The following is an 18,295-nucleotide window of genomic DNA, read 5'->3' on the forward strand; positions in this document are numbered from 1 at the left end:
CCGCCGTTGCCTTGTGGGTACTGGGCTTCCAAGGGCACTTCCACTGAATTGGCATCCTATGTTTCACGCCTACACCAGGATGCTGAGGCAGGGTCCCCAGACTATACCAGGGGATGCCCCAAAGGTCAGTTTAGGAACAAACAATCTGGTTGTGGGGAGTAGGGAAGGCAGGGCCTCACCTTTGGCCCGCTGTGCCTTCACCAGGCAGTCTCCGATGAGCTGCAGGCACTGACCCTGGAGGGCAACAGCAGCCTGTTGGGCCTCAGTGCCTGGCTTCTCCCCTTCAACTTCACCTCCACTGGCCAGGTCAGCACTGTACAGCATCAGAGCGGCAAAGAGCAGCCAGGAGTAGTTGTGGATGTAGGGCTGGATGAGCCTTTGGCGGTCACTGGTGCGGATTGTCACCATGGGGTAGACTGTGATGCCGTGGCTGGGTAAATGGCTGCAAAAGAAAGACACGTGTGGCACAGGTGGACTGGAGGAGGAGGGGCTTGGCTATGCCCACTCAGGAGCCTAGGGGAAGTACCTGGCCGAGTATTTCTTGGCTGAGTAGCACCCGTAGCAGAGGTCAAAGTCATCACACACGTTGCAGTTCATCCTGCGGCCTACAATCACCCCTCGGCAATGGTCACAGGCGTATTCCATGTTCACCATCTCATGGTCATCCTCATGGCCCTCGGGCCTCACCCCGCCTGTGGACAGGGTAGGTGGAAGTCAGACACCATGGCTCCCAAGGACCAGTCCATCTGAAGCATAGGATGAACCTGGGGTTCTTGTGGCAGAGCTTAGTCAGAAGGTATTTAGGGGAGGCTGGGGCCAGCAGGGTGCAGAGCCCAGTCTCCTCATGGCCAGACCCCTGCAGACTCTCCTCCAGGCCTCCCACAGCCAGCCGCTCCCACCTGTCCCCTTCTGCATCTGCAACCCCCAGGCCTGGCCTAGGCCCCTTGCCTGCAGCACCCTGAAGCACTTCCTGCCCAACTTGCTCTGGGAGGAATGCTGTACCGGAGCTGAGACTTGCACCACTCAAGCTCCCTTGTGCCCACTCAAGTCCCCAGCTCCTCCTCAGGTCCAAGGTGGGGAACACAACCCCTGGGGTGCAGAGACAGGCCTGTTCCATCAGGCTCGGTGCAGATGTCAACTCAGTCTCCTAGGGACTGTGTCTACAAATGTGGCATTATTCAGAGAATGGTGGGGAAAAATAGATTTTCCTGCAGATGGAGTCCCTCACACAAAGGCAACATGGTGTACCAGACAGTGTGGGCCCTAGAGCCATGATTCCAATCCAACATTGGTGCCTCATGCCTCACAGCATGAAATCAAGGCCCTGGGTACTTGTAATTCATTCCTCATTTGCCCAACTATCTTCCGAGAGTGTGTATCCCACGGCAAAGGTAGGAGGAGCCTGTACCCAACAGTTCCTGGTTGTTTGGGAGGCCCTCAGCAAATATGACCCTGCCCAGAGATCCCAAGGGCACTCCTGTCTCCATTTTCGAGATGAGCACACTGAAGCTTAGAAGGGAAATGAACAGCTTACTCCAAAGTTTCAAATCCAAATCTCTCTGGGCCTATAAAACGAGGGGGCTGGCCAGCCCTGATGACCTCTCTGGGTCCTTCTACGTACAAATCTATGATTTCTGAATTGTACAAAGAAGCCTCCCCACAGAGAAGACTGGTGCCAGACAACACCTCCCAGGCCCCAACTCCCTCTAAGGGCACCACCTGCAGCTCTTGACATGAGGACAGAAGCACTACCCGGGCATCCCTGAGCATAGAGACTGCCAGCAACCACTTATTCAAAGGAACCGCCTGGACAGAGACTAGGCAGCATGGGAGAAAGATGGGGAACAGGAAAGTGACGTGCCCAATGTGGCACCCTGACTTGCAATGGGCCTGATGGGTGCTGGGAGGGCACAGCCTTGGGTCATTTTCTGGGCATTCCATTTCCAAGGCCCCAATTTTGACTGAGAGTGATATTTAGGGTCCAAGTCAAAGTGACAGAAACCCCAGGAAGGGAAGTGCTGTCCCAGAGTCTCTGAGAGACAAGGAAGGGGAATCCGATGGCAGGGCCAATGACAGGTTGGGGGAAGTTGGCAGGAGAGTCTGTGATAGTAGTGTGGGGGGTGGCAGACCAGAGACGACAAAGGGGAGCTGGCGATGAATCCCAAGGAGATTGCTGGGAGCCCCGGGGCTAAGCAACTCCACAGCCTCTGCCCATTCTTAGCTCACAGTTCCACATCAAAGAGGAGCGTTAGAGCTTGTGGATGCAGAGAAGCAGGGTCTCCCAGGATCACATCAGCTCAGAAGCACCGACCACATGCAGACCCCCAGAAAAAGCTCTGAAAACAGCAGTACAAAAAAGGCTCAAGCTTGGCACAGCGCCTCCTTGTCCCCAGAGTGGCAGAGCCCAACTTGAACATAAAGTTCAAAGTCAAGAAACAGCTTTGAAAAATGAGGAAACAACAACAGTAAAAGAACCTGACCCTAAAGAGCTACTATGGCGGCAGAGGAAGAACATTATCCAAAACACCTACAAGCAAAGCCTCAAAGAAAAACGAGCACTAGACCCAAACCCAACAAGAATTCCAGAAAGAAGCAAAGAAAAAGAAAAGAGTGGAAGAGGGAAAAGTGGTAAAGGAAATGAAAGAGATGCTAAACAGTTATGAAAAGGGAAATGTGCTTGTCCTTTGTTCTCAAAGAGGACCATGCCATCGAGATGATAACATGACTTGCAGCTGACTTTGGTCACCAGCCTCACTTTCTCCTCCTGAGCCATCTGGACCCAGCGACCAGGTATTCATCAGGAAGACCCGAGACAGCCCAGGATGCAAAGTGAGACCCTGGCCCTTTCAGGCTAAGGTCTTATCACATTCTCACTTTGAGTGAGAGACACCCATTCAATCAATAAGCTCCTTTGAGTACTTACTGAAGGGGTGGCCCCTTTAATAAAAAAAAAGGGGAAGACCCTCAGGGTTCCTGGGTAAAAGAGAAACAACCACTATTTAGTAATTACAGTCACTCTGTGTTAGGTGAGTGGCGTTATGAATTATGAAAAGAGAACTCATGGCTTGGTCAAAGAGGCACTAGGAATAGTAATGGAAAAAAAACACCTCAAAAAAGCAGAATTGGCTAAATGGAAAAAGAGACACAAAAGGTCGCTCAAGAAAGCAATTCAGGAAAAATCAGGACTGGTAGGTGGAAGCTAACGACTCCATGAGATACCAAGAAACAATCAAAGTTAAAGGAACAAATAGAAGAAAACATGAAACATTTTACTGGAAAAACAATGGACATGTAAAACTGATCAAAGAGGGATAATTTAAGAACTACTGGATTGCTCAAAAGCCATGATCAAAAAAAGAGCCTAGACACCATTTTTCAAGAAAATATCAAGGAAAGATACACTGATATCTTATAACAGATGGTAAAGCAGAAACTGGAAGAATCCACCACTCACCTCCTGAAAGAGATCTCACAATGAAAATTCCCAGGAATATTGACAGCCAAATTCCAGAGCTGGGAGGTCAAAGAGCCTTCAGGCAGGCAGAAAAAAAAACCATTTAAATATTATGGAGACATAGTCAGGATGACAAAAGATTTAGCAGGTTCCACATTAAAGGGATTGACATATTTTCTAGAAGGCAAAGGAGCTAGAATTACAACCAAGAAAAACCTACCCAGCAAAACTGAGTATAATCTTTCATGGGGAAAAAAAAAGGACACTTTATGAAATAGAGGACTTTCAAGCATTCCTGATAAAAAAGACCAGAGCTAAAAAGAAATTGTGACTATTTAAATATAAGACTTAAAGGGAACCATAAAAGGTAAAAAAAAAAAATCATAAAGGATTCAATAAGGTTAAGCTGTTTCCATTCCTTTATATAAAGATGATACGTGTAACCTCTAAGAACTTCATTCAATTAAAAGGATTTTACATGGAGGGTATGGGAGTGCGTCTATTACATTGGTATGAATTTTTTTTTAAGGAAGGGGTAAGACTGGAATGCACTAAGAGAAGGGGAAAGGGAGAGAAATATGGGGAAAATAATTCGAGTTAGAGAAGGTGTGCAAAAAAAAGCTTTTAGAGTGGATGGAGAAATGGGGGGTGGAGGGTAGCACTTCAACCTCACTCTCAAAGATGGAAGAACATGCACCACGGGTACCCACACCCTCTCAGCTGGGTAGAGAAATCTATTTTACCCAAAAAGAAATAGGAAGGGAAAGGGTTAAAAGAAAGGTCGTGGTGGTGGTAGCAGTGATAAAAGGGATGGTAGATTAAAGAAGACAGTGGTCAGAAGCAAATACAGACTTCTGAGGACAAACAGAGCAAAAAGGAAAGAGAAAACAACAGAAGAAAACAGGATGGAGGGAAATACAAAGTTAGCAACCGTAACTGTGAATGGGATGAATTCACCCGCAAAATGGCAGCAGCAGAATGGATCAGAAAGCAGCACTCAACATGCTGTTGGCAAGAGATACGCTTGAAACAGACACACACGGAGTTAGAATCAGGGGCTGGAACAGAATCTCTTGGGGTTCAGATGAAATAAGAAAGGCAGGGGTAGCAGTTATGATCTCAGACAAGACAAAAGCATAAAGACACCTGATTGGAAGAGATAATCAGAGGAACATGAAGGAATATCCATATTAAAATGGCAGAGCAACCAAATTAAAAATAAAAGCTAAATGAATTGTGGGGGATTTCAACTCCCCCTCTCAGAACCAGATAAAGCTAACAATCAAATAAAAGAGATAAACAGAAGCTTAGGAAAGCTACATCTGAGAGGCCTCTTTTCTCAGGCGTGGGGCGTGGCACCTTCACAAAAACTGATCATGGAAATCCTCACAAACAGACAAAGGAAAGCTCAAACATCTACCTTTTTTTTAAACGTGATGGTTACCATGAGGTAATGGTTTTTTCACCATAATGCAATGGAAATTACACTCAATAAAGGGCCTTGGAAGCATGGATTAAAAACTAGTTGAAAAATAAATAATCCTAAAAAATGAGTGGGTCAAAAACCACATCGCAGAAACAATCATTTCATTAAAGACAATGACAAGTGAGACAACGTACCAAAATCTGTGGGATGTAGCCAAAGCAGAGCTAAGAGGAAACTGACTTCTCTAAATGCATATATCAATAAAAGAAAGAGCAAATCAACGAACTGAGCACAAAACTTAAAAAAAAACCCTAGAAAAATTAAAAATATTCCAATTAAACACCAAAATAGAAATCCTGAAAAAATCAAAGGATTAATACAATTGAAAGCTTAGAAAAAAACGACTAATAAATAAAACTAGCTAGTTTTATGGAAAAAAAATTAAACCACTGGTAAACTAACCAAAAATTGCTAGGAAAACATTTTGGCACATGCCAAGGTAAGGTCAAAACGTATTTAGACAAGAAGGGTGATATCATAAACAAATTAGGAGAGCAATGAAAATTTTACCTGTCAGATATATGAATAAGGCAAGAATTTATGACCCACATGAGACAGAGTACGCTACGGGAAGTAAAACTTTGATTACATGAAATTGAAAACATTTTTCACAAATAAAACCAATGCACCAAAATTAGAAGGAAATCAGTAAAACTGGGGAAAAAGTTCTACACCAAGTTTCTCCGATAAAGGTCTCATTTCTCACCTCTACAGGGAACTGAGCCAAATTTATAAATATAAGAGCCATTCCCCGAATGACAAATGGTCAAAGGACATAAAAAGGAAGTTTTCAGAAGAAATCAAAGCTTTCAAGTCTTATAAAAAATGCTCTAAATCACTCCTGATTGGAGAAAGGCAAACTGCAGCAGCTCCGAGGAGCCGCCTCACACCCATCAGACTGGCTAAGATGACAACTGCTGGATGAGAAACGGGGAAACCCAGACACTGGTGCACTGTTAGTCAAGCTGCCAACTAATCCAACCGTTCTGGGTTTGGAGCCGCGCCCAGAGGGCTACGCAGACCTTGGACCCTGCGATACCACTGCTAGGTCTGTACGCCAAGGACGAATAAAGGGAAAATGGCTTACAAAGGTATTTACAGCAGCTCATTCCGTGGTGACAAGGAAGTGAACACGGAAGGGATGCCTGTCAGCTGTGGCATATGGCTACGATGGAATACCCCATGCTCTATAAGACATGATGAGCAGAATGATTTCAGAGAAGCCCAAGAAGACGTGTGTGAGGGAGGCAGAACCAGGAGAACGCTGCACAGAACTAGGAAAAGCTGAGCTACCCTGATCAAGACACCAATCGAAGATGGTTCCAAAGGACCCATGAGGGAAAACGCTCCCCACTTTCAGAGAGACCTATGGAGTCGGAATGTAGGATGAAGGATAACTTTTTTTTGGCAACATGGCTAATATGGAAATGTGATTTGCATGATTTCACACGTATAATTGTTATCATAGTTTGTCTTCTCAATGGGTGGGGGAAGGGCTGGAGAGAGAGAAAATTTGGAACTCAATACCTTTTAAATGAAAGCTAAAAATGAATTTTTTTAAAGAAAAAAAAGTAAAGAAAGAATCCATAGAAGGCCAAGGTCTACCTACAGCTCCATAAGCAAAGTCAGCTTAAAAGGGAAGGGACACTCTCAAGTGATCTCCAGAGACCGAGGGGGTGTGAAGGGAAGTCAAGAGTCAGCCTGTAGGAGGAGCTCCTGAGGAGAGCCAGGGTGCCCACAAGAGACCCACACACTTGATGGAAAAGTCAAGAGGAGTGTCCAAACCTCCAGCTGCGTCAGCCTGGCAAAGTGCGCCGGGGGACAGGCTCACTGTGTGGAATGGACAGAGGAACAATGGAGAGAAAGGGAGGGAAGAAATGGGAAGGTAAAGAGGAAGAAGGTAGAACCACCCCATCTTCTACTGTTGGTTTCCTTGAGGATCAAGGAGAAAGCCTTGCCAGAGCACCACAAATGGGTAAGAGGCCCTGGGACCCTAGGGTAGGGGACAGAAAAAGTGAGTCCAGGTAAACACTCTGGCACACAGTATGTAAGAGTGACTGAACACCGAGGAAGGGAGATGGTCATTACCAAGAACAAGCCCAGGATGACAAGCATGTGAAACCAGCATGGTGCCAGAGAGGGGGCAAGACAAAATGGTCAGTGGAAAGAGCCTAGTTAAGTGAATTTGAGGCTGGTTCAATGAGGGCCACTCAAGCTGGTAATCAGTGTTCCAAATGAAAGGCCAATCTAGAACACTCAGTGGTCCTCAAGGCCTCATATCCTGGGTTTCAGGGCCGCACTGGGTGCTCTGAGCAGGCAGGGCTCAGAAAATCCACAATGCATGGCATGGAAAAGCCTACATTTCCAAGGTCCACCTCAAGCCCATGTAGGCAGTCTCCAGACCCACTTCTGTATGATGGCACCCACCCAAAGGCCAGGCCTACAGCCTCCTTTCCTCTGGAGCTCACAGCTGCAGCACACCAATGACAACGAACACGGACCTTTGAGATCAGTAACAGGTTTCATGAGCATTCTCTCATCAGAGTCTAATGATCCTAAGAAGAAGACACTGTTCTCCCCAGTCATGGATGAGGGGACTGAGGATCAGACACATGAACTGCCGTGTTCAAGGTCTGAGCTAGAAAGGAGCGACCCAAGGCAGGACTTTGGTCCAGGTCTTCCTGACTCCATGTCCAGCACTCTCTGCTCCACATGGGGGCAAGGAGAGGCAGTCCAGGCTGTTGGGGTGGATCTGCCAGGGTCATCACCTTTGATGGCCTGGCCTGGGAGAGCAGAGCTTTCCCAGGTGGAATGCCACCCTCCCAAGCCCCACTCCCAGAGGTGGGGCACCTGCTCAGAAGTGAGCAGCCAAGTTGGCGCAGAGCATCCTGCTCCCACCCAGGGAACCATACCCAAGAAACAAGTCTTGCAGAGATCCATGTCGTGACACTGGAGGCAGCGGTAGCGATGCCAGGGGGCAATCTCATCACACCCATCACAGGAAATGTCCACGTTCAAGAGATCGCAGTAGCGGGCAATGAACATGTGCATCTGCAAAGGCAGACACCGTGCCGCTGAGGAGGGGCAGCCAGCAGCGTGGCAAGGCCACCACTCCAGGGACCGCCCAAGGCACACACCTTCCTCTGCTTGTCAGAGTCCATCTGGGCAATCTTCTCGTACCAGGCCTCGAACATCCCATCCTGGCACTCCTCCATCCACTCCGACATCTGTTTGTAGGAAGCCAGCTCCTCTTCTTCGCTCCACTGGCTGAAAGGAGAGAACGCAGCAGGACACAGGGCTCAGAAGGCAGGCAACATACACAGCGGACAGATCGACTGATCAGCTGGTCTTTATGAAGCACCAACTACACACTGAGCACTAGGGACTCCATGACAGAAATGAAGCAGTCCCTCCCCCTGGGAGGAAATAACGTACAAACATTTCAGTGCAGAAAAAACACACACAAGTGATTCTGAGAGGGAAGGCGCTGGCAGGGGTGTGCAGGGAGAAGTTCTCAACTTTGGAGGAAATGAGGGACACCGAGGCACAGGCAACAACAGAGACAGGGCAGTCGAAGGGACAGCAACAAAGTATGGAGAGGGAAATGATGTGTGTAAGGCCAGAAAGGCAGTGGCTGACACAGGAGGCTGACTGGAGCCCAGGGGCCCGAGGGAGTCAGTCAAGCCGGCTGTGGAGAGTGGCACCTCTGCCCTAGAAAGAAGACCCAGTCAGCCATAGGAGAGCAGAGCAGAGGGAGATGGTCTGGAGTCAAGAAAGCCAATGAGGTTTGTGGTTTGGTAGTTTTTCAGTCATTCTTGTGACCCCATTTGGGGTTTTCTTGGCAGATACGCTGGGGCGGCTTGCCATTTTCCACTCCAGCCCATTTTACAGATGAGGAAACTGGGGCAGACAGGGTGAAGTGACTTGCCCACAGTCACTGAAGGTGTGGCGTTAGCTCTACAGGGGGTACTTGGGGGTACATAGTGGCCAGAGTGCCCGGAAAGCTTTCGGCTGGGACTGTGCCACTAGGGAAGAAGAGAAGAGACCAGAACGAGGGAGCCAACGGCGGATCTTTCCATGACTGAGAAACTGCACTGATGGGGGCTTTGCCATCATCCTGTCAGCTCACGTGCCCCGAGGCTGATCTGGGCCTCAGTGCTAGAGGCGTAGCCAGCTGCACTGACTGGCCATCCTGCCAGTAAGTGTGATGCAGGGGGTGGGGGGTATCATCGAGTTGTACCCTCCTGCCTTCAAGTTCAGCCAAGTTCCACCCTCTGCACCCTCTCCCAACAGTGGCACCTCATCAAAGCACAGAGATTCCAAGGTGGAAGGGAACCGAGTCTGGGATCTGAATCGTGAGCCCTTGGCTGGAACCTGGGGCATCTGTTGGAATGTTTTTGACCCCCATCTCTCATTATCATTGGTTTCCCTGATGAAAAGGGGGAACAGAACCCAGCGCTGACCCCAGGGGCCCCATTCAAGATGCATCTCCAAGCTGCCATCCAACCCCAGGATGAGGTAACTTCTCTTCCGGAAAAAAAGTAGAGACTCTGTCAAGTAGCGTCTGACAACCTAGGTAAACTTTACCATGACTGTGCTGGCCACTGGCCATACCCACCTGAGAGATCCCTCACCTCCACCCACAAAGCTTGGGATGGGCTCTGCACCCAGAACCAGGTTCACCCAGCCAGTGAATGTCCACAGGGGAGGGTAAAACAGATGGGGATCCTGAATCTAGAAGCTGTGGGAAAAGCAGTTTCCCCTGCACCCCCAGACAGCCCCCAACCATCACAGAGAGACAATGGGCCAGTGCCCTCACCCTCAAGAGCAGCAGCTGCTGAGTGATGGCCACCAAGAGGCAGACAGAAGCACAAGAGCCCTGGGAAGGATGGTGCCCCTCCCTGTCCCAAGCCCAGCCACTCCTGGAGCCCTCCTCCTGTGGAGAATTGGCCAGCTATCCCCGCCAACTCCCAACTAAGTACCACTCATGGACAGCAAGGAGGCAGCCTATCCCAGGGAACCCCATCCCCACAGCCTTAGGAGCAGCCCAGCTTCCAGCCCAACATCCTGGGCCATCGTCCTGGGAAGCTGCCTATATGGACAGGCAACAGTTCCCACAGCTGGTGGGAATTCAGGAGGAGACGTTTGCCCCATCCCATAGCTCTCCAGTACACACAGAGGCTTGGCCCTCTCCCTCTGACTGACAGTTGGGTTTGAGGGCCCAGATTCCCTAAGATATGCATATAATAAGCTCCCAATACATGCTCCTTCCCTGTTAGCTCAGGGCTAGCATGCCATTCATGGGCCCCACAGGGCTTCTGTAGGGCAACATGTCATCCTTGGGATTCTGGGGGGTGGGGGCACAGAGACCAGAAGCCAGGCTCAAGGAGCCCCCAAGTCGAAAAGGCCCTCAGTGGGCCTCAGCAGCACGAAACCTGAGGCCACCTTGGGCCCACGAGGAGGAAAGGAAGAAATTCTCATGCTGGGCTCTACATGGTGCAGGAGGCTCGGTGAAACTCTGGAGGTGGCCAGAATAACCAAGAGGAAGGAAGTCACATCATATGAGCCAACTGCTGGGGTCTGGCCTGGGGCACAATGGACAAAGGGGGAAGGCAGAGACCTTCCTGTCCACAGGGCCGTCAGGGCAGAAGTCTCAGTAAGAAGGCTGAACTCAGCCAAATTCAAGGCAAAGGCTCAGCCACCTCTGGGGTTCTGCCTTGGCACCAGCACCCACATGCCCAAAACAGGGAAACGATTAGGTGGGGGCATCTGTGATCAAACAGACAGTGAGTGGCAGATGTAACCAGGGCTCTGTGCCAACTCTGCATACGGAGCTAACAGAGCAGAAAAGGGGAGGAAGAATGCCCGACGAATGGCGTCCTGGATGAGACTGCCAACAGGTGAGAAGGCCCACCTTCGCCCTTCTAGCAAGAGGCACCAGAAAAGATGTGCATCTGTGCCGTGCAGCCCCTGACACTTTCTTGCTCTGCAGACCTGACAGGCTGGGGGATAGTCCGTGAGGCTGGTATGCAGGGTCGGAGCAGTCTGGCCAGGTGGGCACTGAGAACAAGTGCCTCTACAAAGCATGGGTGCGCGTCCTTTGCCACCACCACTGGGCTAGCCCCTCCCAAGGGGCCACTGCCCACCTTCCAGCCTGCTGCTGCCTCTGCCTCCCATCCTAGGGAGGGGCCCAATCCCCCACACACTCACCAAATCACACTGTCATGAAGACTTATGTTTTCTTGTGACATGGCCATGAGTAGCTCTGGCAATCGGATCTCCAGCAAAAAGGGGAGATCGCTGGGCTCCCAGCCCATGTCCAGAAGATGGAGCAAGGATGCTTGAACACAGGACAAGGCAGGGAGTAGTGACCTAAAGAGGCACGCGAGGAGCATCAGAAGCAGGAGGATCCATGGGCTTCCCGCCCAACCCACCAGCAGAGGAGCCAGGGCTCACCACCATGCTGCCGGGCTTGGTGGGGGCTCAGTCCACAGCAAGCACTGAGGAGACCAAGGAACCCCCAACTCCTCCCAGGCAGGCATGCCCTGAGTCAGCATTCAGCTGGAAGCCCAGGGGCCTGGGGATGGCAGCGACTCTGAGGCTGTCTGCCCCACCTGCTCACTGTGTAGACACAGAGACCACCTGGGCAAGGGGTGAGGCTGGCCTTCTCTCCCTGGTGTCCCTCGCTGCGCAGCGCTGACCTCAGGGCCCACCTTCTATGTTTGACCCCTTCCCTTTGGGGCCATGCTGGCATCAGCAGGGGGCACGCTGCCTTCCCGTACCTGTCCTTCAGGGCACTGAAGCCTTTCACAGCCTCCACCAGAAACTGAACAACCTGGTGATATGCATGTCGGATCTCTCTGTGCAGCTCGGCCCCGCAGCCCTCCAAGTGTCCAAAATAACTAAACACATGGACACAGACAACCTGGGTCACTCGGGAGATGTCTGAGCATCAAAGCACCAAGAGAAGTAGGGGATGTTAGAAGTCACCCAAAGCAAACAGCTGGCCAAGGGACTCAGAGAACCAAGGGCAGGGCATAAGTGTGATGTCACAAAAAGCCAAGGGACGGGGCCCCAAGGGACGGAATTTGGGGGGGGGGTCACAGACAGACGTGAGCCCCTGCCCACACTCACTTTACAAAATCTTTCTGGCAGGTGAGCAACTCCAGCAGGAAGAGCAAACACGGGGGCTGGAAGCAGTGAGGACGTCCCAGAAGCTCCAGGCACCGCAGGGTTGCCTTCAGGGCATCGAGGACTCTCTCAGCCAGGGCTTTCTTCAGAGAAAGAACCTTCAAGACGCTGGGGGCAGACGCGACCATCAGATGGCAGTTCTGGGGTCTAGCCTCCCTGCCTAATGCAGACCCTCCACAGCCCAGGAGAAACTCCTGTTACAAAGCCGCTGTGCCTTCTATATGCCAAGGCCTAGATCCAACAAGGATCTGCCAAAGAATGGTCAAGGCCCAGGCAAATGAAGGGCCTCCTGGCCCCCTGCTCTAGCATGCTCACCTTTCACGGGAAAGCGCCTGGTCTTTAATGAAGTCCATCACGTCCTTGAGGAGGGGGTATTTCTCGGTCACTGTAGGAACCGGGCGGGCTTCCTCCACCGACCTGAAAGAGAGGAGCCTCAGGCGTCCCCGCCCAAGTGCTGGTTTGCGGGTCGGTGTGGATGGAGGAGAAGCTATGTCTTCCTGCTGTGAAGCGCTCCTTTCCAAGGGCGTGCCTGAAGGGGCCAGAGAAGCCTCTGGCTGCTGCCAGGGGCTCTCGGGACCTGAGGCCTGGAAGTGCTCTTCTCCCACAGAGCTGCCCCTGTGCCTGTGGCCCTGCAGCTGGAGGGGTACCACTTCATCTGGGCCTGCTGACACCTCCCAAGGACCCACTTTGGGGCTCACTCCCACGGGCAGGAATCGTAGCAACAAAAGACTCTTCTGAGCGCATTGTCTGGCTGAGGGGGAAAGCAGCACAAAACGGAGTGAAAGGAGATCAGGAAACAGCTGGGGAACCCTCGTGGTGCCATCCCAACTTGGCCACAGGCTGCAGCAGAATCACCTGGAGGGCTGTCATCACCCCCGGAAGCCCCCTTCTCCCCAAAGCACAGTTGGTGAATCACCACTTTGGCCCTGTGCCCAGCCCATGGGCTCATCCCTCTCTGACCTCGACCACCCAGTCTCTCCCCAATCCATCTTCTCTATCACCAGTGCTGCGCCCAACATTGCCCACACAAGTAGGCATTTAGTAAGTGTGCTGTGGTATCAGCCCTCCCCTTCCCCAACTGAGGTGACCACATGAAGTATGGGGATCCCTTCACCTCTTCAGGACCCCATGACCACAGTAGTCACTGACCCAGGTTCTCCGGGTTCACCTCCTGCATGGCAGCGTCCACCTCTCCTGCCATCTCATCTCCCTTGTCCAACAGGAATTTTTGCTTCATTTCTAACTGGGAAGAGGAGTCAGTCCAAGTCGTTAGGGTTTGGCAGATGTCACGGCACAAGAAGAGATGCCCCATAAACTGAACATTCTGGCAGGGACCTGCCTGCTATACTGGCAGGACCTAAGCTCCAAGCCTTGAGGCATCCAAAGAGACCAAAAATGAGCTCGCCTTGCCCCCCACCCCCTTGCTAAGAGCCAAGAGTCAGCAGAGGGCCAGGAGGGGCCGCAAAGTCCAAGTCTCACACCCACCTAAAAAGTCATCTTACCATCCATATCCTAATGCCCTCGGCCAGGGCATACACCTGGGCAAACTCCTCACTCAGCACCCCCTGGCCCCCACTGTTAACTGGGGAGGGAAGAGAAGGGAGTTTGTCACCAGCCAGCCTGCTTCTTCCCCCACCCCCCAGCCTGCCCCGCACCCCCTCCCTCACCAAGAATCTCCCAGCTTTGTCATTCAAAACTGCTAACACATATCACCTCTAAGTGACTCAAAGAGAACCTAAGCCATCTCCCTGCAGACTATGCCATGCCCAGTTTCCCACACTATGACCAAAGAATGCCAACAGGGGAGCTGAGACAAAGCTGCATCTCAGACGCCCCACCAATACCAGCCACTCAGGCCCACAAGCAACAAGAGATGTGGGAATGAAAAAGAGCCAAAGGCCCAGCCTTGCCCTAGAGCACCAGGAGCCAGACCCTTGCTGCACCCCTCTCCTCCTAACAAGCTGCACAGGCCGCCTGCCACAGCATCTGAGGTGGACCCAGGCTTCCCAGATAGCACAAGGCCTGCTCCTGGTGCCTCACATCTGACCACACTGCCTTTGGAAGATGGTTTGTCCACAATCGGCAAAGCCTTATCACCATGGGCTGTGGCCAACAGCCCGGACAAGCATCACCACCCATGAGTGGCCTGGCGTATCTGACACCACCGCACAGGCATACCAGCCTTCCTCAGTCTCCCCCACTGCTCTTCCTGCCTGTAAGTCACCCTTTCTGCTTCCCCACATAGCACAAGCTCCCAGGTACCTCCCATGGTGTCCCGAATACTATTCAAGACCCAGCTGGCCCTCCAACAGCATCTCCCTCCTCTCCCTTCACCAGCCTCCTCCAGCCACCACCTGCTCGGCCCCCTGTCTCCAGTTGGGACAGGCTCCTCTGGCCTCCTGGTGCTCTGGATGAAGCCCTTAGCCACGTCCCTTCCAGATACTCAGTACCACATCCTCTCAGGAACCTCGTCCTGACCTCAAGAGAAAGGAGTCTCTCCCAGGACTCCCCAATGTTTTTTGGTCTCTGCCTGGCCCCTCACTATTCAGTCCTTCACAGCATCGTAAGCAGGGCACAGGGACTCTATCCCATTAGATTTTAAGGGACTTTGAGACATTTATTCATGTCCACTGTGTGTGAGGTGCTGTAAGAATTAAGGGATGCAAAGAGAAAAAACCCTCAAAACCTAACAGCCCTTGTCTGCCAGACACTTCTAGTCTCCCAGGGGCAGTGGATGCCAGCCTGTGACTCTTAGGCAGCCTAGACTCCACCTAGGCTGCTAGAGGCAGCGATGCCAGATGCCCCAGGAATCCCCCCAGGACCCAGCCTGAGGAAAGGGAGGGCATGCCTGCCCTACTTCTCTGCCCAGAAACTCAGCACATGCCTGGGCACACCCCACCCTCATTCCAAGGCTCCTTAGGCACTCTCTGGATGTAGATAAAAAAAGGCGGGTTATCAAAGGAGGAAACAGACTCAAACATTCATCTGTCTGAGGTCCTCCGAAAACTCAGGGGCACCTGTTTGGCTCTTCTCCCCTGCCCCTGGCATTTGACTTTCCCTGAAAGAACAAGAAATGAGCTGCTCTTTCACATGGAAGGCAGCTGCCTGTGGCAGGAGCTTCCTGAGAGTAGCACAGCTGTTGCTACAGCTAGCCTAGCCTGGCCCGGCCCGGCCCGGCCCGGCCCGGCCCGGCCCGGCCCGGCCCGGCCCGGCAGGGACAGTTACCATAACTCTGCAGCTTCTCGTACAACTGCGGCGTGAGATACACCAATGCGGCAAATGCAGCGTTCACGGCTCGATCCACAGCAGAACTGGCAACGCTATCTGTCTGTGGGGCTTGTTTTTTACATGCCTGTGTGAGTCCTTGGAAAAGCTCAGGACTTTGCCCACAGAAGCCCTGGGCAGGGTCTGACTTGGCGAAGTCTACGAGGAGATCACGGCAGATGTCGGCCTGAGCGCTCCGACTCTGGAAAGCAAGATGGAATCATCCGGGTGTTAACCAATGACCCAAAGGATGGACGTTGGTCAGGGCTCGGTGCTCGCCCAGAGAGGAGCTGGTGGTGGGGGCATAGGTACATGCTCAGATGTTCTAGGGGGAGTTAAATGTGAGCAAGTGTAAGGAGACAAGGTAGAGGTGGGGGGTGAGCCCTAAGGCCCAGACGGAGAAATTTAGGAGCCTTCTGGAGGCAGCAGGGGCCTGACCCTAAAGGAGAAATCCATGACAGATGCATGTTTCGGGAACCCCTGCCCAGCCTGGGTCATCAGGATAGCGGCATCTGTGCCTGAAATGGGACGATGGAGAATGGAAGGCAGTCTGTCTTCTGTCTATCTGCATGAATGGTGACCAGAGTTCAAGAGAGAGGTAGGCGGGCATCCAGGAGGGCAGCACTAAAATGTTTTCCCTTTGGGGAATGGATCGACTGCCATTTATCATGGTGACAGGGACCGCGCTAACTTCTGCAGATAGGCTGAGCCACGTAGGGAAGGTGGAGACACGACCTCAGCCTTCCTCCCAGTGGCCTGGGAGAGGACGCCTAGCAAAGCTCATACCTCTTTGCCATCCTGAGGTAGAGTAGCAGGCCCACAGGCTCCTGGGACCCTCTCTGGGCACAGCTGATGCCTGAAGACTGGTTTCCACAAAGGGGAATGGAGGACAGGTGTCACTTTGGCCATGGGCAGTCCCACGTCACCCCCTAATTCTGAAAGGAGGAGGCAGCCTTTCAACGTCCTTGTCTTTCCTCACTGTAGGATCGCAGCCCAGTCAGGCCCTGTGGCTGGTCCAAGCACCCTGCTTGGTTATCTTGCAAATTGAAGAGAAAATGCCCTCCACGATCTCCTACAGTGGTCACTCAAATATGAGACCAGCTAAGTGGCTCCTGTACCTCTGGGGACCTTCAGAAAGCTCCAAGCCCCCCACCCAAGAGCGGCATCTCTCAGAACAAGCGGCACACTCCCACACTCCCCGGCCTCTCTCGAGACTCTGCTTAGGATGAGCCACTTACGATCCGCTCGCAAGGCCAGGCACTGGGAGGCCAGGCGCCCCATCAGCCTGGAGACCAGCAGCTGGAGGTCCAGGCCCCAGGACACAGCCACATCAGGCAGGCCGTAGGCCGTGACTGTGAACTTGTAGCCCCATTCATTGTTGCTGCTGTCCGAGTGGAAGAGAAAGTGTAGCTGGGGGCCTACCTTGAAGGTCACTTTCTACAGGGAAACAAAACGGGCATTTGGCCGCACGTCAACCACAGGATCTTCACTGCCCCAAACCCAGCCACCCTCCAAGGAAGAGACCCCTCCCTGCTGTCCATACCCTTCTCCACCCCCGCCGTAACTCCTCACCTTGGGCCACTTGTCTGTGCCAACCTTGGTATCGTAACGGGTCTTCAGGCCTCGAGAGTCGGTGAACTCCAGGTAATCGTACCTGCAGGGACAACACCCTCCTTACTCTCCTTTGCTCCAGGGCAGGGGAGTGCAGGGAGAGAGCAGGGCTGTGCAGCAGGCACGAGACTGACCTGGTCTCTGTCTCACACTTGTCATCAAACTCCACCTCGAAGGTGGTGGCCCCTGGGCTGAGGAAGACGGCCACCTCGTGGCAGTTATTGTTATAGTTGTGGGCTGACTCCATCGTCCAGGTATTCAACACCACTGGCTTCTCTTGCTGCCAGATGTCCATGTCCATCTGGAGAAGGAAATGCCCAGAGACTGACTGTTACCTGTGCATTCCCTAGGAGCCCACCGCCCTTTGTGGGGCCCACACATGACTCTATGGAGATGCAAGAGGAGCCATGTGTGGCCCCTGAGCAGGAATTCCTGGGAAAGGGCCCCGGGCTCCCCAGAAGCCCCATCCCTCTGGGACCTGAGCTCAACTACCGCAGGCCCTACGCCGGAGGATGCCAGGGAGGATGTCCAAGCTGGACGCCTCCTTCCCTTGACACCACCTGGGCCTGACTCCTCAAATACTGACATGGCCCAATGTCGCAATGGACAGAATGGCTGGGAAGCCAGCTAAGGAACGGGTGTGAGGAGGGCAGAGTCCGGCAGGTTGTTCTCTGAGCTGGCCCGAGAGGAGGAAGGAGGAGCTACCCAAACACTTCCCAAGTGGAAGGCCAGAGTTACCTGACTGGGTCCTCCGCTAGGATCACTGCAGAGACCCTTTAAGAGGTCCGTCAAGGTGCTCAGGTCCTTCAAGAGCGCCAAATGTGGGATGTCCAGGGGGCAGAAGTCCAGTAGAAAGATAACCTGCAAAGAGTGGGAAGGAGGCATTGTCACGGAGCCGCGAGGGGCCGCCCCCCAGCGCCCACTGTCCCTGGCACTCACCAGCTGACGAGTGGCCATGGCAAACACAGAGTCACACAGACTTTCTACTATTGTTTTTCCACTGTACTGGGACAAAAGTGACCGCAAAACTACTCTCATGCTGGCCAGGAACTGTCCCACATCTAACAAAGACAGGAAAACAATGAAGCATTTTAAAGGACAGGACTACCTCCTACTTAGGCATTACACAGCTCTGTGGCTGAGGGAGACACAGGGGTATGCAGGCTCCGAGCAGGCCAGGAGGGGCGCACTACGTTCAGAAGAATGGCAATCTCAGGGAGCGCTAGCTAGCAGCCACCCTCTATGAAAGCCTAGGCACAGGGGTCCTGAGTGGCAAGACTTCCTGTTCC

The 18,295-nt window shown here is 52.4% G+C and overlaps 1 protein-coding gene across 5 annotated transcripts in view; it reads right to left on the bottom strand.

Moving 5' to 3' along the window:
* ZZEF1 (zinc finger ZZ-type and EF-hand domain containing 1) overlaps window positions 1-18,295 on the bottom strand; it is a 56,674-nt gene that overhangs the window by 20,279 nt on the left and 18,100 nt on the right. For all 5 annotated transcript variants that reach the window (XR_011969216.1, XM_072618932.1, XM_072618931.1 and 2 more), the window contains exons 20-36: window positions 17,946-18,067; window positions 17,745-17,867; window positions 17,141-17,307; window positions 16,968-17,049; window positions 16,634-16,832; window positions 16,182-16,330; window positions 15,357-15,597; window positions 13,634-13,713; window positions 13,281-13,374; window positions 12,447-12,882; window positions 12,075-12,239; window positions 11,723-11,842; window positions 11,151-11,312; window positions 8,078-8,207; window positions 7,853-7,991; window positions 527-692; window positions 180-442 (exon numbers count right to left, since the gene is read on the bottom strand). Coding sequence is in view for 4 of the 5 variants with exons in the window: in XM_072618932.1 (XP_072475033.1) it covers window positions 180-442; window positions 527-692; window positions 7,853-7,991; window positions 8,078-8,207; window positions 11,151-11,312; window positions 11,723-11,842; window positions 12,075-12,239; window positions 12,447-12,882; window positions 13,281-13,374; window positions 13,634-13,713; window positions 15,357-15,597; window positions 16,182-16,330; window positions 16,634-16,832; window positions 16,968-17,049; window positions 17,141-17,307; window positions 17,745-17,867; window positions 17,946-18,067 (2,838 nt within the window). In the remaining variant the exon portion in view is untranslated. The remainder of the gene's footprint in view (window positions 1-179; window positions 443-526; window positions 693-7,852; window positions 7,992-8,077; window positions 8,208-11,150; window positions 11,313-11,722; window positions 11,843-12,074; window positions 12,240-12,446; window positions 12,883-13,280; window positions 13,375-13,633; window positions 13,714-15,356; window positions 15,598-16,181; window positions 16,331-16,633; window positions 16,833-16,967; window positions 17,050-17,140; window positions 17,308-17,744; window positions 17,868-17,945; window positions 18,068-18,295) is intronic.

Source organism: Notamacropus eugenii, chromosome 6, assembly GCF_028372415.1.
Source record: "Notamacropus eugenii isolate mMacEug1 chromosome 6, mMacEug1.pri_v2, whole genome shotgun sequence".
Lineage (NCBI taxonomy): Eukaryota > Metazoa > Chordata > Mammalia > Diprotodontia > Macropodidae > Notamacropus > Notamacropus eugenii.